This window comes from Rhipicephalus sanguineus, chromosome 11 (genome assembly GCF_013339695.2).
Source record: "Rhipicephalus sanguineus isolate Rsan-2018 chromosome 11, BIME_Rsan_1.4, whole genome shotgun sequence".
In the NCBI taxonomy this organism is placed as follows: domain Eukaryota; kingdom Metazoa; phylum Arthropoda; class Arachnida; order Ixodida; family Ixodidae; genus Rhipicephalus; species Rhipicephalus sanguineus.
In genome coordinates this window covers 75,797,622-75,824,996 of record NC_051186.1, presented here as the reverse complement: position 1 = coordinate 75,824,996, position 27,375 = coordinate 75,797,622, and the positions used below count along the sequence as shown (strand labels likewise).

The window sequence follows — 27,375 nt, the reverse complement described above, 5'->3', positions numbered from 1 at the left end:
AAGCATTCTTTGAACGCACTTAGAAGCAGCGCTGTCTCCTTTGCTTTTTTTTTTGGCACTAAAGATCACACTCGAAAGGGCAGTTTATTGACGTATCAAAATCTACTGCAGCAGAAGAAGAAGAAAAATATACTATCGCTACCGGCTTATACGAACTTGAAGTTCACATCAAAAGGCACTGGGTTTGCTGTATATAAAAAAAAAGGCGCCACGCCTGCGCGGCAAGCACAGCACAGTCACAGCGAAAGCTGGAAGAACGGATTTTCTGGAAGCCGTTATAAACTCTCTTGGGCCTACTAATACAAGTACACTTGCAAGGTACCCACTACGCCACAAATCATAACTTTTGTGAATTCGGGAAGCACCCACTACGCCATTATTCGTCATTTTGCGGAGAAGCCAGGTACCATCTGTAAGGCATGTGCACTTTATTAACCCATATATGCACAAACTCAGAAAAAATTATAAAAGAAATATTTTCTCTACAAAAAGTGTACTTCTACCCTCAAAAGAAAGCACAAGTTCTTTATTTACTGCCAGGTAAACCCAACACTGTTTTTTCAAGCCGTCCTATACATATAGGACACTGGGCATTAGGGGTGCTATGTGCGGGTGTGGTAAGCCTTGAAACGCATGACGTGCACACCGACATTGCACTTCTTCCTCTCCATGACGTCTTTCATACAAAGCATGTGTTTGCCGGGAGACAGCGGTCGGCATTTCACGTGCACTTCTCCCTCTCCATGACGTGTTTCATACAAAGCATGCGTTTGCCCGGAGAAAGCGGTCGGCATTTCACGTGCACTTCTACCTCTCCATGACGTCTTTCACACAAAGCACGCGTTTGCCCGGAGAAAGCGGTCGGCACGTGGCAGCATGAAAAGCAAGCAATGTCTAGGCTTACACACGTTGAGAATGAGGCCTGCTTGATGTGCTGTAGTTGGCGCTAGTCATCAGCTAAAGAAATAGCGATGTTATAGTGCATCAAAGAAGCGCCCGACACTCTCAGAAAAAAAAAGAGTATGCGTGACCCTTTTCGCAGAGTTCTGACTTGCCACGTATAGGACTCTCTTTAAATAGTCACGGTGACTCTCTTGGTGGGTCAGGGTCGGCTCGCTCTAGGAGAGTCCCCTGACCCTCTAGGAAGAGTGGAAAGACTCTCATCCGAAGGATCACGTTACCACTTACAGGGAGTCCGATGACTCTTGCCGGTAACACTCCTACGGAGGTCAAGTGACCCACACCGAAGCATCAAGCGACTCCACGAGTATTTTAGGCTACTCATTTACCCTTGCTCTACTTTTGCGCGACTACTGTTGAAAATAGTGTATTCATTTTAAGCAAGTCCAATAATACTTGCCGTTCTGCCCAGCGACTGCAAAAAAAGAATAGTTCAGTTTTACCATTATTCTAATAAAACTCGTCAATACAACACATATTTTCTAGCAAAGTTATATAGAAAGCGCGAAAAGATGGTCTGTGATTTCCAATTAAGAAGTTTGGGTATTCCTCATTTACATGCTTCTATGAGTATAGCCAACTAAAATGTGTGACTGATGTGCGCAGTGTCATATGGTGCAAAATAAACTGCAGAAATGGGCATCATGTTTCAATCTTTATTCCTTATGATTAAGAATAAATCAAAAAGTGGTGACGGCTGGAGGCATCAGACTTGTGGCTTGATAGGTTGTCGCTCCTGTTCAGCGTGAGCACCATGAAAAACGGTATCTGGAAAGCAGAACGTGATAGTATGATGAGAAAATGAAATTGCAGCAAAGGTTTGCAAAACCTACAAAATAAGTGGTTCACATAGACACAATGAAGGCTCACAACAAAAGAAATGCAAACATGTATGGTAAGGAACCAAGTTTTTTGCCGTTATTCGTGTAAAGCGCAACTTGCAAACAGTAGCTTTTGTAACACGTCACTTCGCGACAAACTTGCAGCACAAGATGATATGTGCCTCTTTTAAACAACAAACGAAATTGGTTTAGGCTCCTTTGCGTGGGTGCCACTCACCTCTTTTCCTACGTCGTCTTGTCCAACCAAAAGAAATGTAGGACCGACTGCCTCGTTGACAGGGCGAACGCCGCTGTTGATTTTCCCATCACGAGCGGTGAGGCGCCAGACCAGAGCGGCACCTTCGTTTCCCCGAGTGTGGCAGTCAACTGGAGTGAAGAGGCGGGAGAAGTGATGCGGGATTCTGGGAATAACCAAAACACACACATTATTTGTATTTAAAACCACCCTTTGTTCAACACACCATTATTGTACACACATCTGCCACGAGTATTTAGTTGAAATTTCGCAACGAAAACAAATTTTCACGTAAAAGGCAGCGGGAACCTCGTCTCGCAATAGGCACTGGCTATACACGAATGAAAGCACTTCTTTTCTGAGAAATCGCTTCAAAATTTGGTTTCAGAATAAACCCGTTTTTGCGCCGGCATATCCCGACACCCAAGCACATCCTTCGGCAGTCAGGGGCATGACGTGAGCGGTTACTGACCGCATGTTTTACAAACGTAACCCGTACTCAGATAAACACATGCGAGTACGCGGGCCCGAACGACACCCAACGCGTGCGGACGCCGTCTACGTCGAGATCAGACATGTCATATGCTAGAATGAGCACGCATAACTCCCACAATCACTTACACTCACTTGATTCTGTTATTGCGTCATCGCAGATGTTGGCAAACCGTCAAAACAGCAAACAGAAACGAAGGAAAAAAGTGCACGGCGGCGGCCGGAACAACGGGCACCGCCGAAAGTCTAGCATTCTCGCCTTACTGGCGAGGCATGTCCAACTTGAATGACTACCGCGTACGTTCTGGAAGCCACCGTACTATATCTGCACCACAAACTACCATCTTTTAGCCAACAAAAACCATTATATATAGTGCGTCTGAGCGTTTTGTACACAGGCTTTTTTTTTTTTCACGTTCCCACGCGCGGAAGCACGCTGCACACTCATGGTCGACGAAAATGTTATTATGGAGTAGACTAAAGTGAATCTCAAAACGACATCTTGCACCTTCAGTAGTGCAGACACAGCGTGCGATCAGCAAGAAATGACCCTTGATAATTGTTTGCATCGCTCACTTTATGGGAGCTTGTACAGCAACGCGCACAACGGTGGCAACTCGTTAACTGACAGCTTTAGTTGGGCATCCGCAACAGCCCCGCGGACACAGGCTGCTGTTGGAAATTGCTGGCAGATAACTTCCGCAGAGCTGCTGCAGACGCCCAGCTAAATCTGTATAATTAGTACCTACGAAATCAGTACACTCACCGTTAACTGGCGCCCGTTGTCCGCAGCTCCATGAATATTCCGCCCTCCAAGCGTCACTTCGTGCACGTAGCCGGCGTCAACACCACCGAAGACGCCCATGAACATGAAACCGATGAAACTTCAAGACACGCAACCCGCACAACCAACGCAACCACGCAAAGCATTCCAAGAGACGAGGAGACTGAGACGACTGAGACAGGAGGCAGAAGCAGCAGAAGCGGCGCGGCGCGCCACCCCGGCGCCGACCCCGTATCCGTCGGCGAGCAAGGCGCCACAACGGCGCCAAAGGGCAAGCGCGCGATATGTATGGCGTATACGGCGGCTCTTTCATGACGGAAGCCAATCGAAACGCGCTTCAGGAGCGTCCAGTGACTCCTTCCGAAATGCTAACCCTTTTTCTCTACCTGTACCTTCCAAAAGGGGTCAAATGGACACCCGAAGAGTCACGGTTCCATGACCATCTTTTGACTCTTTTTTTTTCTTAGAGTGTATATGTCGGACACTGGGCATATATGGGTTAATGCGACGGCTGATGACGATGAACAATTATGTCTGGACCCTTTGTAATGGTTGGAAGCTTCAAATGACACACAAGTTACGTAATTCGTATTGTGTGACGCCCGGTCGTTATTTCACTCTGCCACCACGCTATATAACGTGTGTTAACGTGACAAAGAGAGAGAAGCAAATAACTTTATTGAGAACCTGATCGCCCTGACCCTTGAGAACCTGATCGCCCAATAGCTTTGACTTGCACATGCTGCAAGTTATTGGAACACATAATACATAAACACATTTCCTGCTTCTTGGAGTCGCACTCAGTACTTTCACCAGCTCAGCATGGTTTTAGGCGTGGGTTTTCCACAGTAACACAATTGGTTGAAATTGTCCATGACTTCGCATTAGCCATAAATAACCAGTCACAGATAGATGCTGTTTTTTTAGACATCGCGAAGGCCTTCGACAAAATCTCTCATTCCAGACTACTTATGAAACTTTGGGCAGTATTAAAAAACCCACAGCTTTGTCATTGGATACAAGCATACCTGGGTTCTCGAAAACAGTATGTTGTTTTTAATGAACATTTCTCAAAAAAGCTGCCTGTAGATTCGGGTGTCCCCCAGGGATCAGTTTTAGGACCGTTATTGTTCCTTCTTTTTATAAATGACATGGTGGATGATTGTGGCGTTAAAATAAGACTATATGCTGACGATTGTGTTTTGTATAATGAGATAAATTCAACTTCAGATCAAAATGCACTGAATTTTGAGTTAGATAAAGTGATGCGTTGGTGCAGGACGTGGCAGATGGTTGTGAATTACGACAAATGCGCTGTAATGACCATAAGTAACAAGAAAAATCCTCTTTTATATACATATACAGTTGATCGTAAATCATTAAATCGTGTCAATGAGTTCAAATATCTAGGTCTTATTATAACTGATAACATTCACTGGGATAGTCATATCACAGCTATTTCTAATAAGGCATTGTCTAAACTTTATTTCTTAAGGAGGTCTCTCAAGAGAGCATCTACCATCTGTAAGCTCGCCACTTTCAAAGCGTTAATCCTGCCAATTTTAGAATATGCAAATGTTATTTGGGACCCGTTTACACAGACGAACACACGTAAGCTGGATAGAGTTCAGAGTAAGGCTGTACGATTTATTTTTAACAGTTACGGTCCATCATCTATTACTCAGTTACTTCGCCAAGCAGACTTAAAAAGCATTGCAGTTAGAAATAAAATCGCTCGCCTTAAGTTCATGTTTAAAATTGTCAAGGGTAAGTTACAGAGCCGAACGTGTGACTATATTTCGTTTTCCAGCGGTTATTCTACAAGGCTACGACATCCATACTCATTAGTGCCATTTAAATGCAAGAACAATGTTTTTAAATATTCTTTTTTTCCCCGAACAGTAACAGAATGGAATGAACTCGATAAAGACGTAGTAACGGTAGTTGACTGTGATACATTTCAGGCACTCCTTCAATTGTAACCCTGATGTATTTTGTATTACGAAAGGCTTGTCTGCATTTTTTTTTTTTCCACAATGTAAATTTTGACATTTCATGTTGATATTGTCAATTGAATTTTGTATTGTCTGAATTTGTTGTATTTGTTAAGAAACCTTGTTATATGTTTTGTACCACCCTGCTAGAGCCCCTATCATTGGGGTTAGCAGTATTGGAAATAAATAAATAAATAAAATAAATAAATAAATGGATCATGGGGGCCTTATGTGCTTCCTTGGCAACTAATAGAAGTGCACTTGCGAGGAATCCACTACGCTATAAAACATCATAATTTTTGTGAAGTAGGGAAGCAGTTACTATGCCATTTTTTTTTTCATTCTGCGTGGAAATTACGTACAACTTACTCCCGACAACCATTTTGGCTTTCGTACAGGAATATTTTTCAGAAAAATGGACCATAATACCAGTGGCTTGTCCTGGTGTGTGTTAATTCACTGCTTGCTTTAGGAAAAACTGATTTTCAGTCACAAGAAAAAAACTTTCTCAAAAACGCATGACTGTGGCCACTACGCACAAAAGCATGCAGCTTGGAAATTGCAAAGAATTTTTTATTAATTTTCAGTTACCCTCTGCCCTTAAACAACCCCAAAAGGGGATTCTGTGGGGATAGTTTTTATCAGTGCCAGTTTTTACCTTCGTTATTTTAATTGTAATTAGATAAAGTCACGAATACCACCCAAATTTGTAAAAATGGAATATCAGATTTGAACGACGGAAAGTTGGCCGAGTGTTTAGCAATCCATCATGAAATATATCAGACGTGCTGCCACGGGCACAGCAGCAGCGAACAAAACCCGCTGGTATGTCCTTATCGGCGAGCCTAACCTTTTTCATGGTGTGGCCTTTCTTTTGTGGTAACATGCTTAAATGGTGAAGCATGATGTAAAATGGCAACTTGGGCGAGTTGGTATCGGTTCATACTTCAAATAACAGCGCACCAACAAAACGAGCACACTAAAGGGGAGGCAGTGGCGAGTTCTAATCTGGCCTTGCACGTTCGTTCGTGTGGATGCTCCCCCGTTTTCACAGATACGAGGATTGTTTATAAGCACTGGCAGCAGATTAATCGGGAGGTGGCAGAATCTTATCACATTGTTAAGGAAAAAGATGATTGTGTAAGCCAGGCGTCAGTTGATCTGTGCGACAAAGAATTCGATTTTCTGCGGCAGGTGTTTCCATAAGTTCATCTTACTCATCTTACTTAGACAAGACAGCGGCGGCAATCCATTTCACGTGTGCTGCATTTGACGTTTACTTATATATGTGTGTGTGATGTGGAATAAACCTTTCAGTTGCGAGTCAGCGCTTGTTGTGTGGGTCGTTTCCTCCCCTTTAGTGTGCTTGTTTTGTTGGTGCGCTGTTATTTTAAGTATGAAGCAGGATATGTTTTTCTCAGGGCAACAGCATAGTAAACATACGAGCAAATTCCATCGTATCAAAATTTACGCAATATATTTCACTCTCACCTGAATGCCTTCCACGTCAAAACACCATGAACAATGCCATCCAGCGTAGCGCGGCTGAATTCCCTCTATAGTCCACATCTCACTAAACGTTCCCGTGTTTGGCATGTTGTTCTGTCTAAATGTTCTCATCGAGCGGAGACGCAGCGAGTCGTTTTCATAGACATGCCGAATGTAGGATACCGTGCACACACCACTCACATCAACAGGATCGCTGTTCTCCCAATAGAAGCCATACGTAAACCATCGGAGGCGCAGCTTTATTGGCTCACCGAAACCGTCGTGATGTTTCAAGAATAACACCACGTCTCGGCTAGGAATCTCGTCGGCATCGGACATGATGAAGAGGTCGTCATCCCGAATGTTCTTTAGCCGACGATGGCCTTCGTACCAAACGGACGTGCGGCAGTAGTTTTCGGGACCCCACGGATCGCCTTCGGCATAGTTGTAGAAGTCCACAGCTATCGGAACAATCTTGTGCGTATGCTCGCGCAGAAATCCGGCACTGAGGTTGTTTCTGAGGTACAGGGGCTTTTCTGAGCCGAAGTACGTGTAAGTAGATTCGACGACGAGATAATAATCGACAGCGTCGCCGAGCTCTTTGATGCGAATTTCCAGCAAGTCCAATTCGTGGTTGAAGACCAAGCCATTGATTACCTTGCGTGGTCTCGAGCGCCGTCGAATAAGACCTTGGGAATACCACTCTCCGAAACCTTCGCTAAACCACACGGCGTCAGGAATGGAGCACTGTCGTCCGTGCCAGCCCTTCTTGCAGACACACGTGGAGTCCTTTCTTTTGGACACACTACCTTCCGGAAAGCATTCGACTTCATCCTCATCAGTGCGATGCCCTGTCATCCCATTTGAATTCGCACGAGAAAGTCTTACGGATAATGCCGATGGGTTGGCGACTCCTTTAAGCCTAGAACTTCGTTCCCTTGTTGCATTCATGGCTCTAGTAGAGGCTGTATTGATCCTGTCTCGTTCCACCGACTTCCTTGCTTGGTCCGAATGGAAGACGTAGAATATCGCCGCTGGAAGAAGGCAGAAAATACACATTGTGGCTAGTGTCGTTTTAATCCTCGGAAGCATGACGATGTTTCTTTGTGACACACAAGAAGTCGCAATCCTTAGATGCGCCGGATGTAGACTGCGAGAATGAACACATACGGGATGGAGCACAAAACAATATATCTAAAACAGTACAGGCGCTGGCGGTATGCAGACTGCTCCGATCGATGCCACGTTTCTCTTAAAGGAAATCGGCTCTATTCAACTATCGAACGCTGCGCGATGACGCTCGCTCGTTCTTTCAGTATGCGTGCGCACATTAACAATATATTGTCCTGGCAGCAAGCATAGGGTACAGACATAGGCTTCCAGCTGCGGAAATGCTCACTTGGCATTTAGGCGGCGTTATAGATCTTGTCCCTTTTCTTTAGCGTTTCATCGAACATCTCGTCAATTGATTGGGCGTCTAGTTCTTTGCCTGTTCAAGTGTAATGCCAGAAAAAGCACGTGTCGCAAAGGCTTTGCGACACTATAGCTAGTGACCTTGATATGATCATCTGCTGTAGACTGATTGCACCTTCCATCACGAAAACGTTTGACCTTTCTAAGCATACTTTTCAAGTGCGGGAAGCGGCGCGGGTTCTTGCAGCTATGACTACTATGCTTTGCAGAAGCAGAGCCGCGTTCGTGCATTGAGAAACGCTTGGACAAATTCTGTAGATTATATTTGACGTAGTTTTCGGTTCTTTTTAAAGCGAAAGCATTGCAGAGCCCGTTTCGCAGAAATTTGGGTGTCGGCGTTGGCATCGTTGGTTGTAAGCAAAAAAACCAGCGTTGTCCTTGAGCGAAAAGTCGAGGTATATTCAAATAAATAAAATATTCGGCAGATCTCACGTACAGTTGGAATCGATGTTATGCGAAGCATGCGGCGGGAAGGTGACTGTGGCGTAATTTTTAAGTGAGCGTAACATTACGAAATGACGCTAAAGATATGTACAAGTACTACACGCACACACATATACTGAAGAGCCGCACATGTGTTTTATGACCAGTTTTTACAGTTGAATAACGATGCCAACAGGAACATGGGTATTAACAACACCAGACGCGCTAAGCTGATATGTAGTGCTTATATGTGTCCGTTATGATGGAAAAAGCACGCACATTTCACGAACCCGTGTGCATGTGTGGAAGGGGTTCTTGACAATGCTTGAACAAGGTCATCATCACCGTGAACCAGCAGCTGGGCAGGACTTGTTAGGGGATCCGTTCGTGATCACGGCTACGAGCGGCCTATGTGTAGTAAAGTTTGAGGCATAGTACAGCTGCTGGAAATAGTGGTTGCCTCGGTCATTTCACCGAGAAATTGTCTGTCGATAGAGCCTGCGACATGTCGGAATCTGAAGTCACCCTTTGCGTTGGTGAGGTATAGACCATCGAGGGTAGCCAGGGTAGCCCTGTGTAGTGCTACGCAAACCGACATCAGTGGACGTCGCTTAATGTATTCGTGACTACCTGGGCGCATTTGGCCCAGGTAGTGCCTACAAAGCGGCATTCAATCAAAATGCTGTCTTCCTTGGTCAGCGTGAGGCCATCGCCCAACTTTGTAATAAATGAAAAGAACACTGCATCGTTCTGGCGGACCGTGTTCATGGCATCAATGAACTAAAATGTCCAGAGACCACGTTCCATTAAGTAGGATGGAATACTGGGCGAGTTGGTGCGGATTCATCGTGGCTAAGAGCGCGAAAAACACAGACGAAGACGAGAAGGGGACAGGGCACAGCGTAGTAGAGTAGAGTAGATCCTATAAATTTGGCACACACCCACGCTGGGAGATTGGCCAAGAGCCGGATAGTTTTTAGGGGCGAAGCTCCTTAAGGCGGCACCCATTCGTCCCTCGTAGTGCGTAACCAGTCGTAACGCTAGTACCAGATCTTGACCTCCAAGGTGGTGCCGGTGGGAGATTTTTCCTGTGCGTTGTTGAACAATAAAAAATTCGCAGCGTCCGCGTTAACTAAAAGCCGAATTCTTCTGTCTCTCATTCCCCATTAGCAGCCATTGGCATGTTCCAGTAGGAAACGTTAGTAGAAGTAGAAGTGTAAGTGTTAGCTAAAAGCCGACTTCTTCTGTCTCTCATTCCCATTAGCAGCCATTGTTTACCTCCAAGGTTGTGCCTGGTGAGATTTCTCCTGTGCGTGATTAAACAATAAAAATTTTGTTCAAAACGCCGTTGATTGATGAAATAAACCAACGAAAGACGCCAGATGTTTTGTAAAATCAAAACGAAAGAACGCCAGATGTTTCTAAAGCAAAACGAAAAGACGCCAGCTGCTTAACGAAAGACGCCAGATGTTTTCTAAAGCAATGGTTTTCTACACAATGAAAATTCACAGCGTATATATAAAATTAAAGTGAGCTGCAAGTCGTCATAACTCATCGAACCTTTAGTATAAACGCGCCCGATCTCACGTCGGTGATGATGTACTGGGCAGAATTCACGGAAGATTCACGGTTTACCGATGAACCTCCGCAGCTTCGCCCACTCATCATCATTCACTCCGTGGATATGCTGTGATTTTTAAAATCTAATTGTTAAAGTAAAGCATAGATGTTTTTTCGATTTAAGAGGAAAGAAGTAAAATGAACAAAAATTAAGAATAGAAATAGAAAATCATATAAACAATGAAGCGGAGAATTTGAAGAAAGAATAAAGAAATTTTGAAAAGTAGAGATACAAGAGGAAAGATTGATTCTATAGCCTAAATCTCTGTGAACCTTTAAGAAACTCCTGCAGGGCATCGGTAATCTTCCCGTCACTGTATCCAAGAGACAAAGCCCCGAATGAAAGTATATTTGGTGCACTTAACTCCAATCTAAGGAGTCGGAAGACGGTACCTAAACTCAATTCGCGCAAGGTAGGGTATTTGTTACAGTGAATCAGATAATGTTCTGTTGACTCATGTACTCCGAAAAAAGAACAGTTAGGGGAAGCTGCCAGACCAGCTCTGTGTAAATAAAAATTTAGGTACGGAGTCTGACAACGTAGTCTAGTGATTGCGACTTCAGTTGCTCTTGTTTGACATATTTTACTACTCCAATAACGATTCAAATGCTGCAATTCTAATGTGTTCGTTATTGAAGGTGCATAAAATTCATCCAACAACAGTTTCCCCCTTAATCTCCACGAACGGTTCATCTCAGACGAACGGTTCATCTCAGACGCAATAAAATTGCTCAACATAGATTCCCATCACGTAAGCATTGCTCTCTCAGTGTTCCATTTGACATGTTTCTTCCCATCGGTATTCATACATAGCCTAGGAAAGACGCGTACGTTTAGCAAAGCGCCACGCCAATACCTTTAGGAGCTGGCTCGCCAGGTTCTTCAGCTGGGGCAAAGTCCCGCGCCGTAAGCGTAAAGTTAGTTCCATAGGCGACCACTACAGGCGCCGCTCGGGCGAAAGAGAAGTCTTCTTCCTCTTGTTCTTCAAGCGTCTTGATGATGACATTAACGCAGGAAAAACCACATATAGCATAGCCAACTGTAGCATGCGCACGCTCGCACGAAAGAGTCTTCTTCCTCTTGTTCTTCGAGAGGCTTGGTGATGATAATAAAGCAGGCAAAACCACATATAGCATAGCCAACTGTAGCATGCGGCGCTCGCTCCACTCCGTCAGTGCGCTTCGATACTAATAACATGAACGAAGAACACAAGGCAGCGGCGCGGAGTGCTCGCAAAGTAGCAGCAGCACGGGCTCACCGCCAGGACCCTGCGGTAAGAGCTCGCGAGGCCGCAGAGAGACATCAGCGTCGTGCGGACCCCGAGATACAAGCCCGCGAAAGCCAAAAAGTGCGGAAGCGGCGGCAAGAGAACCTCTAAGAGGTAAGGGCGTGGGATGCAGCGGGCAAGAGCCGAAAGCGGCCGCTACCTGAAGTTGGTGGCGCCGACGCGCGCTTCAAGCGCGATTTACTCGACTACATCTTCGGCCACAGCTGCAAGGTCTGCGACCGCTTGTGGTTCGACAGTAACCAGACCCCAATCGCTACTATAACAACGTGTCACGTCTTTATATGACAGTAGAGGAATATGTACGGAGCGTTCACGGTTTACCCGATTATCTCCGAGCCAGCTCCTCAATCGTCATTCACTTCGTGGATATGGCGTGATTTTTTTCCCAGCAACTCATCTCGAAATTTTGTCCGCCAAACTAGAAGATCTGTCTGAGCAAATAAAGATCCCGACAACTTGTATTTTGTACTCGTGAGATATTTATCCTGGTAATCGACCTTCTGTACATTGTGACAAGTAGGTTACCAGATGGTTACGCTTCAGCGATGTGTGTGAATATTATTGTACTCCGTGTTTCTGATTCTGTCGCCATAGGAGTTGAAGAGATTGTCTTGTCTCTTGGTGCGTATAGAGGTTCCCTGAAGCACCTTTTATCTTTCAAATTAATAGCATGAAACAAAAAATATTGCAGTTTTGAACTGTGGGTAAGAGACTCGTCCTCGGAGCGTGGGCCCCTACGTTCGAATTCCAACACTGCGAAAAACTTTAATGTGTTTCAAACATTTATTTATTTGTGGTGATTCATCTTACGTGACAGTTTAAGTGAACTGTCCCTATCGCAATGATCGCTTTCTCTTATATTGAAAGTCTCAACCAAAACTCGCGCTGACGTGGTACATCTCCTGGCGATTATCTTGATCTCACGCAGCTGTTGCTGACGCCTGCAGGGTAGGCGATGCGTAGCTGCGTGCGCATTTCCTTTAAAGGGACTGCCTACCGTCCTTCATTGCTTCTTTTTTTTTTACCACAATAGAAAGCGTACTGTCTGAAGTGTCCAACCTTGCAGCAGTTTCTCTGGAAAATGAGTAGAAATTATTCACACAGAATTTTCCGATCTGCGTTCGGTCTTCTTCCGTTGGCGCGAAACATGCCCACAACACTGGTTGGTGGACGCGATGACGATTGTACTGCCGGTAAAAATTAAAGCCGACAGCACATGTGATTTCTGTAGGATTACTTTAGTAAGACCGAAAGTCGAGCTAGTTGGTACATATTCATCTTGAGAAACTTTTAGCGCAAACTAAGGCAGGGACACAGAGGGAGGGAATAACACCAGCGCTACTATCAACTGAAGGCTTTAGAGGAGAAAGAGGGGGAAGCGTAGGAGAGGAGAGGGCGATACATATCACGTACTGTCGCGGCGCATTGTCTTTAGGGAGCCTTCATGTGTGCACGCCCCCTCCGTTTTTAAGACTGGTTACACACTACTACGACGGGGACGAACGGGTGCCGCTATAAGGAGCTTCGCACTTAAATTTTCCCGAGCGGTAGACAGTCCATTTAATCAAGAGTTAATATATCGCGGATGCTCCAGTGCTCTGTCACTGACATTCTGCCCATTCTTACTTACGTAGATCTTTGGGCGCAAAAGCCCGAAGGACGACGTACGTCAAACGACGTACGTCATGGACGACGTACGTCGAAGATGGCTCCTGACAGTGCGGCATGATTTTCGTGTGAGAATGATACCGTATAAGAAATGACGCTGCCGAGTCTGAGGACCTACGGAAGTAAAACTTGGCGCTTTCTTAATGAGCATGAGTTATCTTTATTTATTAAAGGTAGTGCGCACTTGGCTGTGGATTGCTTACACTAAAGGCGTGAGCCACTGCTGCCTGAGATCAAGATAATTGGTAGAAGCAGAGGAAGAGGGAGTCTTGATGGACACTTTTGATTCATAAAAACACGAACACAGATTGCGTTAGTGACGCTTTTATTTGTTTTTAAGGATGAGAACTGTTTGTTTGGTAGGTTAGTCTGATTTTCCTAGACGTAGATTTTATGCGTGTACATTAGTGGTATCATCTTGGTTTTGGAGCTAAAGTAAGCGGTCGACGTCTAGCACCCTACCTTTTCCTTCCTAGTCCTTCTTTTGTAGATGTTTATTTCTTTCCTGTTAATGCTATCAAGCATTCTTTGAACGCACTTAGAAGCAGCGCTGTCTCCTTTGCTTTTTATTTTTTTGGCACTAAAGATCACACTCGAAAGGGCAGTTTATTGACGTATCAAAATCTACTGCAGCAGAAGAAGAAGAAAAATATACTAACGATACCGGCTTATACGAACTTGAAGTTCACATCGAAAGGCACTGGGTTTGCTGTATATAAAAAAAAGGCGCCACGCCTGCGCGGTAAGCACAGCACAGTCACAGCGAAAGCTGGAAGAACGGATTACAGCGGCCGGCTGTAAACATTGCGCGCCGTCGCTTCTCGACCGCCACCGCACGCTGACAGAATTTGACGAATTCCCTAGAAGCAAATGTTGAAAATTACGACCGTGCATGGGGAAAAAGTGTTTTTGCGACTGAATGCGGCAGAAAACGGCACACGGCGCGAATGCGCTCATTCAGGCCGTCGACGGCTAGCCTTCGTCACTGGACCTTTCTTGATTACGTTTCGTCGTGTAATGCAAATCATTTCGGCTTTCTTAACAGCAATCTTTTCGTTTATGCACTGTCGTTAATCGCGCGAGCATGCCTCGTAAAACTTAACTCGAGTTCAACGTCGTATGAGATTCGCTGCAATTGCGAGTTGCAGCGCGCCGAAATGGCTCCTTCAATCTCCTGCACGTCGTAAACATACTTGACGTTGACGAGCTTCTTGCGTTTACGCAGATTGCTTGGCCTGAAGAACTCAGCCACGCCAGAAATTGGCCGAGATCCAAAGCGCAGCACAACCGACAGCGGCGGCTCCATTGCGCATCTGAGCTTAGTGCTGCATGCGGTCGCCAGTCTGACTACTCGAAACCAAAGAACTTGTCGTAGGGGGCGCTTTTTAGCACCGTTTTCGCAGCGCCGCCTGGGCAGCCAGTCAGGTCTATACACGAATGAAAGCACTTCTTTTCTGAGAAATCGCTTCAAAGTTTGGTTTCAGAATAAACACGGTTTTGCGCCGGCATATCCCGACACCCAAGCACATCCTTCGGCAGTCAGGGGCATGCCGTGAGCGGTTACTGACCGCATGTTTTACAAACGCAACCCATACTCAGATAAACACATGCGAGTACGCGGGCCCGAACGACACCCAGCGCGTGCGGACGCCGTCTACGTCGAGATCAGACACGTCATATGCTAGAAGTAGCACGCATAACTCCCACAATCACGTACACTCACTTGATTTTGTTATAGCGTCATCGCAGATGTTGGCAAACCGTGAAAACAGCAAACAGAAACGAAGGAAAAAAGTGCACGGCGGCGGCCGGAACAACGGGCACCGCCGAAAGTCTCTAGCATTTTCGCCTTACCGGCGAGGCGTGTCCAACTTGAATGACTACCGCGTACGTTCTGGAAGCCACCGTACTATATCTGCACCACAAACTACCGTCTTTAAGCCAACAAAAACCATTATATATAGTGCGTTTGAGCGTTTTGTACACAGGCTTTTTTTTTTCACGTTCCCACGCGCGGAAGCACGCTGCACACTCAAAATCGATGAAAATGTTATTATGGAGTAGACTAAAGTGCATCTCAAAACGCCATCTTGCACCTTCAGTAGTGCCGACACCGCGTGCGATCAGCAAGAAATGACCCTTGATAATTGTTGGCATCGCTCACTTTATGGGAGCTTGTACAGCAACGCGCACAGCGGTGGCAACTCGTTAACTGACAGCTTTAGTTGGGCATCCGCAACAGCTCCGCGGACACAGGCTGCTGTTGGAAATGGCTGGCAGATAACTTCCGCAGAGCTGCTGCAGACACCCAGCTGAAGCTGTATAATTAGTACCTACGAAATCAGTACACTCACCATTAACTGGCGCCCGTTGTCCGCAGCTCCATGAATATTCCGCCCTCCAAGCGTCACTTCGTGCACGTAGCCGGTGTCAACACCACCGAAGACGCGCATGAACATGGAACTGATGAAACTTCAAGACACGCAACCCGCACAACCAACGCAACCACGCAACGCATTCCAAGAGACGAGGAGACTGAGACGACTGAGACAGGAGGCAGAAGCAGCAGAAGCGGCGCGGCGCGCCACCCCGGCGCCGACCCCGTCTCCGTCGGCGAGCAAGGCGCCACAACGGCGCCAAAGGGCAAGCGCGCGATATGTATGGCGTATACGGCGGCTCTTTCATGACGGAAGCCAATCGAAACGCGCTTCAGGAGCGTCCAGTGACTCCTTCCGAAATGCTAACCTTTTTTCTCTGCCTGTACCTTCCAAAAGGGGTCAGATGGACACCCGAAGAGTCACGGTTCCATGACCATCTTTTGACTCTTTTTTTTTTCTTAGAGTGTATATGTAGGACACTGGGCATATCTGCGTTAATGCGACGGCTGATGTCGATGAACAATTATGTCTGGACCCTTTGTAATGGTTCGAAGCTTCAAATGACACACAAGTTACGTAATTCGTATTGTGTGACGCCCGGTCGTTATTTCACTCTTCCACCACGCTATATAACGTGTGTTAACGTGACAAAGAGAGAGAAGCAAATATCTTTATTAAGAACCTGATGAAATGGATCATGGGGGCCTTATGTGCTTCCTTGGCAACTAATAGAAGTGCACTTGCGAGGAAACCACTTCGCTATAAAATATCATAATTTTTGTGAAGTAGGGAAGCAGTTACTATGCCATTTTTTTCATTCTGCGTGGAACTTATGTGCAACTTACTCCCGACAACCATTTTGGCTTTCGTACAGGAATATTTTTTTAGAAAAATGGACCATAATACCAGTCGCTTGTCCTGGTGTGTGTTCATTCACTGCTTGCTTTCGGAAAAACTGATTTTCAGTCACAAGAAAAAAACTTCCTCCAAAACGCACGACTGTGGCCAATATGCACAAAGGCATGCAGCTTCGAAATTGCAGAGCATTTTGTTTTTTAATTTTCAGTTACCCTGTGCCCTAAAACAACCCCAAATGGGGAATCTGTGGGGATAGTTTTTATCAGTGCCAGTTTTTACCTTCGTTATTTTAATTGTAATTAGATAAAGTCACGAATACTACCCAAATTTGTAAAAATGGAATATCACATTTGAACGACGGAAAGTGGGCCTAGTGTTTAGCAATCCATCATGAAATATATCAGACGTGCTGGCACGGGCACGGCAGCAGCGAACGAAACCCGCTGGTATGTCCTTATCGGCGAGCCTAACCTTTTTCATGGTGTGGCATTTCTTTTGGGGTAACATGCTTAAATGGTGAAGCATGATGTAAAATGGCAACTTGGGCGAGTTGGTATCGGTTCATACTTCAAATAACAGCGCACCAACAAAACGAGCACACTAAAGGGGAGGCAGTGGCGAGTTCTAATCTGGCCTTGCACGTTCGTTCGTGTGGATGCTCCCCCGTTTTCACAGATACGAGGATTGTTTATAAGCACTGGCAGCAGATTAATCGGGAGGTGGCAGAATCTTATCACATTGTTAAGGAAAAAGATGATTGTGTAAGCCAGGCGTCAGTTGATCTGTGCGACAAAGAATTCGATTTTCTGCGGCAGGTGTTTCCATAAGTTCATCTTACTCATCTTACTTAGACAAGACAGCGGCGGCAATCCATTTCACGTGTGCTGCATTTGACGTTTACTTATATATGTGTGTGTGATGTGGAATAAACCTTTCAGTTGCGAGTCAGCGCTTGTTGTGTGTGTCGTTTCCTCCCCTTTAGTGTGCTCGTTTTGTTGGTGCGCTGTTATTTTAAGTATGAAGCAGGATATGTTTTTCTCAGGGCAACAGCATAGTAAACATAGGAGAAGATTCATTCGTATCAAAATTTACACAAGACATTGCACTCTCACCTGAATGCCTTCCACGTCAAAACACCATGAACAATGCCATCCAGCGTAGCGCGGCTGAGTTCCCTCTATAGTCCACATCTCACTAAACGTTCCCGTGTTTGGCATGTTGTTCTGTCTAAATGTTCTCATCGAGCGGAGACGCAGCGAGTCGTTTTCATAGACATCCCGCATATAGGATACCGTGCACACACCATTCACATCAATAGGATCGCTGTTCTCCCAATAGAAGCCATACATAAACCATCGGAGGCGCAGCTTTATTGGCTCACCGAAGCCATCGTGATGTTTCAAGAATAACACCACGTCTCGGCTTGGAATCTCGTCGGCATCGGACATAATGAAGAGGTCGTCATCCCGAATGTTTTTTAGCCGATGACGGCCTTCGTACCAGACGGACGTGCGGCAGTAGTTTTCGGGACCCCACGGATCGCCCTCGGCATAGTTGTAGAAGTCCACAGCTATCGGAACAATCTTGTGCTTATGCTCGCGCAGAAATCCGGCACTGAGGTTGTTTCTGAGGTACAGGGGCTTTTCTGAGCCGAAGTACGTGTAAGTAGATTCGACGACGAGATAATGATCGACAGCGTTGCCGAGCTCTTTGATGCGAATTTCCAGCAAGTCCAATTCATGGTTGAAGACCAAACCATTGATTACCTTGCGTGGTCTCGAGCGCCGTCGAATAAGACCTTCGGAATACCATCTCCCAAAGTCTTCGGTAAACCAAACGGCGTCGGGTATGGAGCACTCTCGCCCATGCCATCCCTTCTTGCAGACGCATGTAGACTTCTTTCTTCCGGAGACACTACCTTCTGGAAAGCACTCGACTTCATTTTTATCCAGGCGATGTACTGTCGTCACATTTCTGCTCGCACGAGAAGGTCTTCCGGATATTGGAGATGCACCATCGACTCCTTTCAGCCTAAAACTTTGCTCCCTCGTTGTATTGGGGGATGCCTTAGAAACCACAGGGTCCCTCTTTAGGGCCAACGACTTCTTTTGTTGGTTCGAGTGGAAGACGTAGAAGAATATCGCGCCAGGAACAAGGCCGAAAAAGCACACTGCGGTGACTATCGTTTTAAACTTCGGAAGCATGACAACGTTTCCTGGTGACAGAGAAGAAGTCGCAGTTCTTCTTAGGCCGGATTGTAGTATGTGAGCCAGAGGACATACGTGATGGAGAAAAGCAGTCCAAATACTTCACAAACTGACGGTAAGCAGACTACGTGGATCCTTTCCACGTTTCTCCTGAGATAAACCGCTTCTCTTGGAGTGTTGAAAGCGGCGTGATGACGCACATTGGTTCTTTCAACACCCGAGCCAAGACTAACGTATATCGGGCCTGTCAACAAGTGGAGCCTGTGCTGAAAATCTACCGGTTGCGACAACGCTGTCTTGGCTTTTAGGTACCGCCATCGCCCTTGTCCTTTTCCCCTTAGCGTTTTCGTCAGCACCTTGTTATGGTAGTGGGCGCCGCGTTCCTTGGGTGTTCAAATGCCAGACAGCCGAGTCGCGTGTAATGTCAGGCCGAGCAAGTGTCGCGCAGCCTTTGTAATAGTTCATTTCATCTCGCGATGATCTACGGCTGTTGCCCATTACCACCTTCCATCAAGCAAACGCTTCACCATTGTAAGTATATTATTTGAAGTGGAACAGACGTGTTTGCAGCTATCAATATTATGCTTTGCAGAAATGTAGCCGCGTTCATGCATTGAAATAATATATTACACTCGATGTGGTTTTCGATTATTTTTTTTGCTTTCTACTGCTAGGATGGTGCGTGCGGAATAAATATAATGCGGCAGCGGTAACACGCCTCAGCACAGGTGGTTAACGTTTCGTTCCGCCTTTTTTCACCATGCAATCGATCATGCGTCCTTCTCCCAGCGGTAAGATCACTGAGCGCCTCTTTATCTCGGAGGCTTTATTTCTGGCGATACCATTTGCGTCGATCCCTAACAAAACCCTACAAAAATTGCAGAAGGCAGCGCAGGGGTGCTAAGTGGGATGGCCTGATCTTCTCGGGCACGCGAGTTTGCTCCGAGCTCGCACTACGGCGGTCATGATAGGAAGCCAGCGCGAAGCGCGTGATAGCACCGTTGATAAAAACGACTACACGAACGAGCACGGCGTAGCGAACGCATGTGCAGCATTTGCGGCTGTTTCCAAAGGAACACCGCGTGCGCACGCGTCAGCGTAGCCACGCAGTCAACATTTCTGAAGTCCCTTCAACAGTGGTGGTGGTGGTGGTGAAAAGCATTTATTTACAAAGAGAGGTGTGGGACCTCTTTAGAGGTTCCTACAGACTAGGTGGAGTCGCTATTCCGGGACCCCTATGGTTGAAGCCGCCGCCCTGGCTCTCTGTACCAAGGTCAGTTGGGCCCGAAGGTCTGAGCAGCCGAGCAGGGCCGCCTCCCAGTCCTCTCGTGTAGGGTTCGGGTGAGGAGTAAGGGCTGTGTTGTTTTGACAGGCCCACACCATGTGGTAGGTGTCCGCCACCTCCCCACAGTGCTGGTGCTGTCCTGTGACCGTAGGGTCGAAATGTTTTATGATTGCAGGACATAACAATGTGTTAGTCTGGAGTCTTAATAGGATGCGCTCATCTGCTTTCTTCAACCCCCTTGCAGGAGGAGGGTAGCGGCGATGAATTTCCTTATAATATTCTAGAATTTCCCTATACCGGAGGAGAGGGTAACCCCCCCCCCTCTGTCTCCATTGGGATTGATGGAGGAAACCCGGAAATGAGCGCTGGGGCAGCCGCATCTGCAGCCTCCTTTCCCCGCAATCCCTGATGACCCGGAGTCCAAATAATACGTTTCGGGTGAGGGTCCGCGTCCCTTAAGCAGTTGCGCAGTATTTTGTAGGCTAAGGATGAGATGTCCCCTGCTACGTAGTTGCGACACGCGCCCCGCGAATCCGTAATGATGCATCTGGAATTATTGTGAGAGGCCGCAAGGGCAATGGCGACCTCTTCAGCCTGTGTTACAGTATATGCCCTAAAGGTTAGCCCATCCACCTGTGTTCCTTCGTGAATAGCAGCGGCCGTGTACCACCCCTCGGGGTTTGGGCCAGCAACGTCCACGTAGTAGACACCGCTCTTCTGTCCATATTGTAGCTCCAGCGCCAGAGCGCGCGCCTCACGTCGTGCGGCGTGTTCATCTCTGCCCATTTTAGTGGGGAGAGGTCGGACCAGAAAGGCTGTGCGCCACAGTTCTGGGCAGCGACGCCAGCGTGATTGTCGCGCTATCATTTTACCAACTGAACATCGCGCATTCCACAGGAGTGTTCGTGGGCGTTTGTCCTCTTTCGGGAAGACTCTTTCGTTCCACTTGCAGCGTGGAAATTTCCACTCTCGAAGGCATCAAGGGCGCACATGCAGCACTCTCGTGCAGCTCGTTTCGCTTCTCTCCAATATTATAATAAATAAATGGACAGGTTACTGCTATCTACGTCACACGTCTGAAGATTTTTATGCATAACGAATCGGTAGAAACAATGTCTCCACAAACAAGAAAATAGCAACATTTTTCGCCGCAAATGCCACCAGGGGCGCTTGCTTCATGACTGTGAGAGGTACGTCGTGAGCGCGGTGAAATTCAATGCCAAAAATGGTAGCCACGCGATGATATAACCTCTCATTCTTCGTGCGTGTGTGCATAGTTTGTGCGATTAAGCTCATCGATGAATCGGGCCGCTCGCTGGCGTTGCGGCGTGAGCACTGCCCGTCGGCAAGAGCAAACACGGTGGGCGGACCCGATCTTCGCCGCGGGCGTCTGTCAGTCAAACTTATTGACGCGTGAACTCGGGTACAAACTGGTTGATTCTGAAAATGCCCCGGTTCAACTTGTGACTGTGATAACGCTGGTGTGCCTGTCAAGCGTTTCATGCGGTGGACGATAAGCAGCAGCTTATTTGCATATAAAATAAATTAGTGAGCTCGCACTACTTGTGCGAGGCTGGAGCCATCCGAGGAGGCCGAGATGTCCTAGGTTAGTCCAGCTTTTTGCGTGGCTCGTCTTCCTGTCTGTTCGGTCTGCTTCGGAGTGAAGACCACGTCAGTTCCGCCACAATTTTGCCAGCCCCTATTAGCTAGGTCCTAATGATCATGGCATTTGATAGTGATGTATTCTTGGTAATGTTTTAATGAGCACGGCATCAATTACACATGTTTAATCAGCGAGGTCCTAATTATTATGACACTAATTATCATAATCCTAATCAGTACGGCCCTAATTAGCAAGATCTTAGTGAGTAAGGTGATAATTAGCTTGGCTTTAATTAGTCGGCCCTTTGTCATAATTAGCCAGGTCTAGCATGGCTTGGCCTAATTAGCTTGGTGATAGTATGTCCTCACTTTATTAGGTAGGTATACCGCCCTGCCAACTAGCTAATAAGGCGGGTGCACGTGCTCGGGGAGCGAGCAGACGATTAATAAGAGCAAGAAGAGGGCGCGCGCAGGCCGAGCAACGCGCTAGAATGTACAGGCCGACAATGATGGCTACACACGTGGCACCGGCGATTGCTCGGGCCGCGGTGTCGTAAGGCGCTCGTCCTGAGCTAATCTCAGAGGCCACGGCGCTGATTATTCTAAAGGGTACCCAGTGCAGAGATTAAACGCTTGAAAAGGAGTTTAAACAGCCCGTACCTCTAAAAATATCCTTAGTAAAAGATTCAGACACTTTTCTTGCATGGGTGCGCCTCTGCACTCAGTGGAACGACAAACAAATGAAAGAAGCTGCCTCTGGTTTGGCGACACCACCCCACTTTATCGACCGCCCTTGACGTGATGCCGCGTTCGATCGTAACCAATGAAACTCAGCGCGCGTTGAGGGGTGGATTTGAGCTTTTCGCACTGTTAGCTGGTTCAAAAGGCGGTGTCGCCAGAGCTCGGAAAGATTCCGAGTTTCGCCAAGCTAGGGCCATCCTGCATAGCACAACAGGAAATTTAAAGAAGGTGGACTGGTGGACCTATATTTTCGCGGTGTCCTTGGCATCTATGGTGTCGTAATTGAAAGTTTCACTGATGGCGTCATGTGCTCGGGCGATTGGTAGCTGCTATATGCCAAAGCAGAAACTGAACCAGGCGCTCTTATATTCTGTATGTAAATACCCCAGTGGTGATGGTCAAGTCGCAAAAAAAAGGAGGGCAAGTGCGAATCGGGAGATGCGTTGTCGCCGCAAAAAGTAAAAATGAAAACAGGGGCGGGGCTGCAGAACAATACAGACATTGCAAATACCAAGGATAAGCAGCAAACGCGTTTGATTACCGAACGTGGGTTCATGATTTAAACTCGGCGCAACGGACACGATATACAAACGAAGAATACACGAGGGCAGGCGCCGGACTCTCAACTGATCTTTATTCACGTCGACACACACGTATATACATGCACGTGGTTACACAAAAAACACGCGAAGGCGATAAAATATACAAGGTTTTATCACGCTGGCCTGCTCAAATACGAAATTTCTTTTTGCTGCAGGGCGATGGACGGAACGCTGAAGCATGAGTTGCTGTTATGAATGTGCGAAGCCTCTATTATCTCGCGAGTTGTCTGTTTATTATTCCTAGCGATGATGTTGGTTTTTTTTTTCAAATTGAGGGGCGCACCCGCACTCTTTGCAGTGCGTGCTTGTATGTGAAAAGCCATCGGTGCGGCAATTGGCCTCGTGCCCCCGTAATCTAACATTGATGCACCTTCCGGTTTGTCCTATGTATACCGCGTTACAAAACATGGGAAGCTGGTACACAACCCCCGTGGGGCAGGCAGTGGCTGGAGATCGGTGGTTGACACCGTATCCTGTCATCTTCTTCTCTTTTCTTTCTCTTGCCCTTTTGTTGACGCTTGCGAACATTCGTCCCATCCGATTAGGCTCAGAGAAAACTACTTTAACTCCGAACCGGCCTGCCACGTTCTTCAACCCGTGCGACAAGTTTATGCACATACGGTACAACAGCTACTTTCTTGTTGCTTTCCTAGTTTTTGTTTTTCTTGTCTCCGTTCCCTTCAGCCTTTATTGATCTGATTAACTTTTCACATGTTCTGGATACTGCATGTTCCGGGAAACCGGCGCACTCCAACCGGCTTACTCGTATAGATACGCTTTCCTTAATTCTATGACGTCATGTCTTCTGGACAGCCGACCTCAGACATGAAGTGGCGATGCCGTCTTTTACTACTTTGGAGTGGGCTGATGGGTAATTTAGAAGGCCTTTTTTGGAGCGTGGCCAAAATTCCCAACATAGATGACCAGGCGTCACGAAGATCGCCAAATCAAGAAATCTTAATTTCTGCTTCTCCGGAACCTCGTGCGTGAACGTTAGGCCGATGCCTTCCTGCTTGAACAGCTCTAAAATTGCCTTCCTGCTTGAACAGCTCTAAACCCATACCAACTCGCCCAACTATCAGTGTTACTGTACTGAACATGGTTCGATTTATAAGATCAGTGCGGCGACAGCTGACGAGAAAGGCGGAGTTGCTGTAGGTGAAATAACAGATGCCTGCGATCAAGACGCACCGAGCCACCATGTAAGCGTTAAACTATGCGCCTAAAGATGGCTAAATTATAAATTATGTGGTTCTGTTTATAGTGTCCACACGAAGCTCTGGGGGACTCCGGACAATTTCAACTACCTGGAGTTGTTGCATTAACATCGTACAGTAAACGAGCCTCTACCCTATCGCTTCTATCGGAAGGCGACCACCGCTGCCGGAATCGAGCCCGCGTCATTCAGGCAGGAATGACGCGGGTCAATGAAATGAGTATCAAAATAAAGTTGCTCACAGTCACGCCCGTGTGTTGCTTGCTACTGGTGGCACTCTTCAAATGATCGACTTCCCTGTTTGAAGTGCAGATGAAACGCGAGGTAACCATGCGCATTTACTTTTGAGGTTACCACTGTAGTAGCCGATAGTAGCTCACTGCATATAAGGCACACAGGCCTGCCAACAGACTCTGATGTTGGCATCGTTTTCGTTTTCATTGTGGCATCAACAAAAATGCTCTTGATAGCGATCTTGCACCCTAACGCTTCTTTTAGCTAATCGGGAAAGGACTTTTCAAGTTGCGTTTAAAACTGTACTGAGGTTAACAGGCAGTGCTGATTTTGTGTTTTAGAGCGTAGTTTACTGAACCAGAGGAGGCAGAGCTTAGTTATGCCTGCATAGGATTTCTGCGCCTGTATTCACAAAAACGCACGAAAAGTTAATATGGATAGCGCAGTGCCCATCACTAGAAAATTAGCTTAATTTCAAAATGTGGTTAGCCGCGCTAGTGGGCTCCAACCCATAATGCTGCTCTAAATAGCGCTAAAACAAGGCACAGAATAATGGAACACAAGGCACAATTAACACTGCATCGTAAGCTCCCATAATATGTGTCCCGTTTTACGCATAGATAGGTAAAGCACCTTTGCATCAGTTCATCACGTTACATGTTTGCGAGCATTCCACGCCATCTCAATTATTAGGGTTGAAATTGTGTACACTTCTTCAGCGATTTCGTTATTCGCTCTAAAGTTTCACGTCGTCATATTTCCTTACCTTACTTCATTTGTGATAACAACAAAAAATTTGTTGTTAATGCCATCATGCATAATCCGTGCACTTTTTTTGTTGTTGTTGTTGGAACAAGCTAATTCTAGTTTCGAAGCAGCGCCTTCGACATCAAAAAATCCACAAGTGTGGTCCTGGCCATTGTTTCTTTCTCAAAATACGAAGACATAGGACTTCCATTATTCTGAACTTTCACAAATATTCTTGGAAAATGTGTGATGGCACGTGGTGGCGTTAGTGAATATTGGCTTCCTAGATGAGAATAGTAACACTACAGGCATTCCATGTCAGCTCATTCACACAAATCTACTGCCGTGATCGTTCAGTGTACCATCATTTTACACGAAATGTCACTTATTCACACACGTAAACACCACAAAAGGAAACAAGACAGCAATTGTCTGCTGCAAAGAGCAGAATTCACAGCAGCTTTAACCAAAGGTAATGAAGTGGAAGAAAATGGAAGACGGGAGAGACATAGGTCTCTAATGAACACCCCGGACACGTTAGCCTGGTTTCTCGCCTGGCTTGCTACTCCAGGTGTCGGGTGATGGGTACGGTGTATACAATGGTAACGCATACACACAAATAGTACGTACAGTCACAAAGGCACATATATGCACAAAACAGTCATTCACAAACCTTGATTAGGTCGAGTGTTCCTCAAGAACACCAACAACGCTTTTGTGTTGTGCTTCGCAGAACCGCTCTCTTGCCACGGGCCGAGAAGGTGCTGCCGCCCCAAGCTCGAGCCGCGTTACAAATGAAGTGCTGCCTTCAGATCTGACGAACGCACAGCTCAACATATTGCCTATCGCACAGCTCGGGAAGAGCAGCTGCATGTAAGCCGATAGTCGAGTTCAGCCATTGAAATCCGTTCTGGAACGCTTTAATGGATCTAATACACCGTAAACTCCATATTTTTGCAATAGGAAATCAAGCAGCTAAGGTTGCAGGCGCGTAAAACAGCTTAGTATCGCTCAGGCTGGCGAGCGCTTCAGATTTGCATCCTACCTAAAGCGAATTGGGCTCAAGTGTTTGACGGCTCCATGTAGAGGTGGGTCCGCGAACGGCTAGGCTGTTCAGGAAACATCTCCGTAGAAGCAGTGCAACCTAATGCGCGGACAATTAATTCACTGATGGCAGATGGCACAGCGGATTCACACTGCCATTTCCTTGTCCCTGCGCATCCGTTAACGCTTCGCATCCCGTGGTCTGAATAATGATACGCATAATGATATAACGCATAATGATACTTTCTTTCGAAATCCTGCTGAAGCAGCGCGTAACTACGCAGCAAGGAAGAGCTACTGCATTGGCACATTCGCAAGACTCCTGGATAGAAGACTCAAGCGCTAAGCTGTTTTTCCTCGCGAACTTTTTTCCTGGGGCAGTATCGCGATAATATCTAAAAGATACTTCTGAGTATCTGTATTTCAGTATCGAGATCCACAAGTCTCAGTTGCGAAATGCTTATAGGATGTATCCATTACTATAGCACGATAATTTTCAGGCCTGTAGGTCTCGTTACTTTTTTTTTTTTTTGTCAGAAATGAGATGACGTGTTTCCAACGGGAAAGGAAGACTTTTTCGCGTGCTAAGCCAAGCAAAGGCGCGCCGCCGGTCGGTCGACACAGCGAAGGCAGCTGAAGTGTTCCCCACACGCACAGAATGACACATGTGATAAAACGCCTGACGCCGCTGACGCAGAATCTCGGAGGCAGTATTGTCGGCTTCTGCAAACGAAAGTCGCTGTCTCTCAAGGCCGGTGCAGTACCGCAGTACCGCTAATTTTTTTTTTTTTTCGGGCGGCCAGTCATTTCGCTTATTCGCGAGTCTCCTATTGAGGCCGAACCGACGCTGTCTGAAAGGCAGCCTGTCTGAGAAGCTGCTGTTGTTTGAGTGCACATAAGGTAACAACCACCTCAGCAAAAGAGATCTCGTATATGAAATAAATGCATACTTTTTCTATTCACTGGTGTTCGTTGGTGAATCGAGCGATATATGTATGGCTTGAAAATTGTAATGCGCTGAAAATTATTGGCAATATTACGCTGCACCTAATAAATGTCTTCAGGGTATCAGTATCCCCGAAATAAATAAGTATTCCAGTATCTGTATTCTTGTATCTGTGTTCCTGTATCAATATTCTGGGTACTTTCTTTTTCGTCATTTCGCTAATGTATCTCCGAAATTTCCCGTTACG

The 27,375-nt window shown here is 46.4% G+C and overlaps 1 protein-coding gene and 1 long non-coding RNA gene across 3 annotated transcripts in view; both read right to left on the bottom strand.

Annotated features, from left to right (window-relative positions):
• LOC119374355 (beta-1,4-mannosyl-glycoprotein 4-beta-N-acetylglucosaminyltransferase) overlaps positions 1-18,843 on the bottom strand; it is a 37,229-nt gene extending 18,386 nt beyond the window's left edge. Inside the window, exons 1-2 of one of the 2 annotated variants that reach the window (XM_049410902.1) lie at positions 18,303-18,843; positions 6,799-7,484 (exon numbers count right to left, since the gene is read on the bottom strand). In XM_049410902.1, the coding sequence (XP_049266859.1) occupies positions 6,799-7,484; positions 18,303-18,708 (1,092 nt within the window). In that variant the 5' untranslated portion in view covers positions 18,709-18,843. Of the gene's footprint in view, positions 1-6,798; positions 7,485-17,616 lie in introns of both variants that reach the window. The other variant, XM_049410901.1, reaches the window with a different exon arrangement.
• LOC125756339 (uncharacterized) lies at positions 1,538-3,422 on the bottom strand. The gene is made up of 3 exons (XR_007414387.1): positions 3,296-3,422; positions 2,020-2,203; positions 1,538-1,728 (listed from the first exon to the last, which is right to left on the bottom strand). It is a non-coding gene; the product is annotated as an uncharacterized LOC125756339 (long non-coding RNA).
• Positions 18,844-27,375: the final 8,532 nt, after the last annotated feature.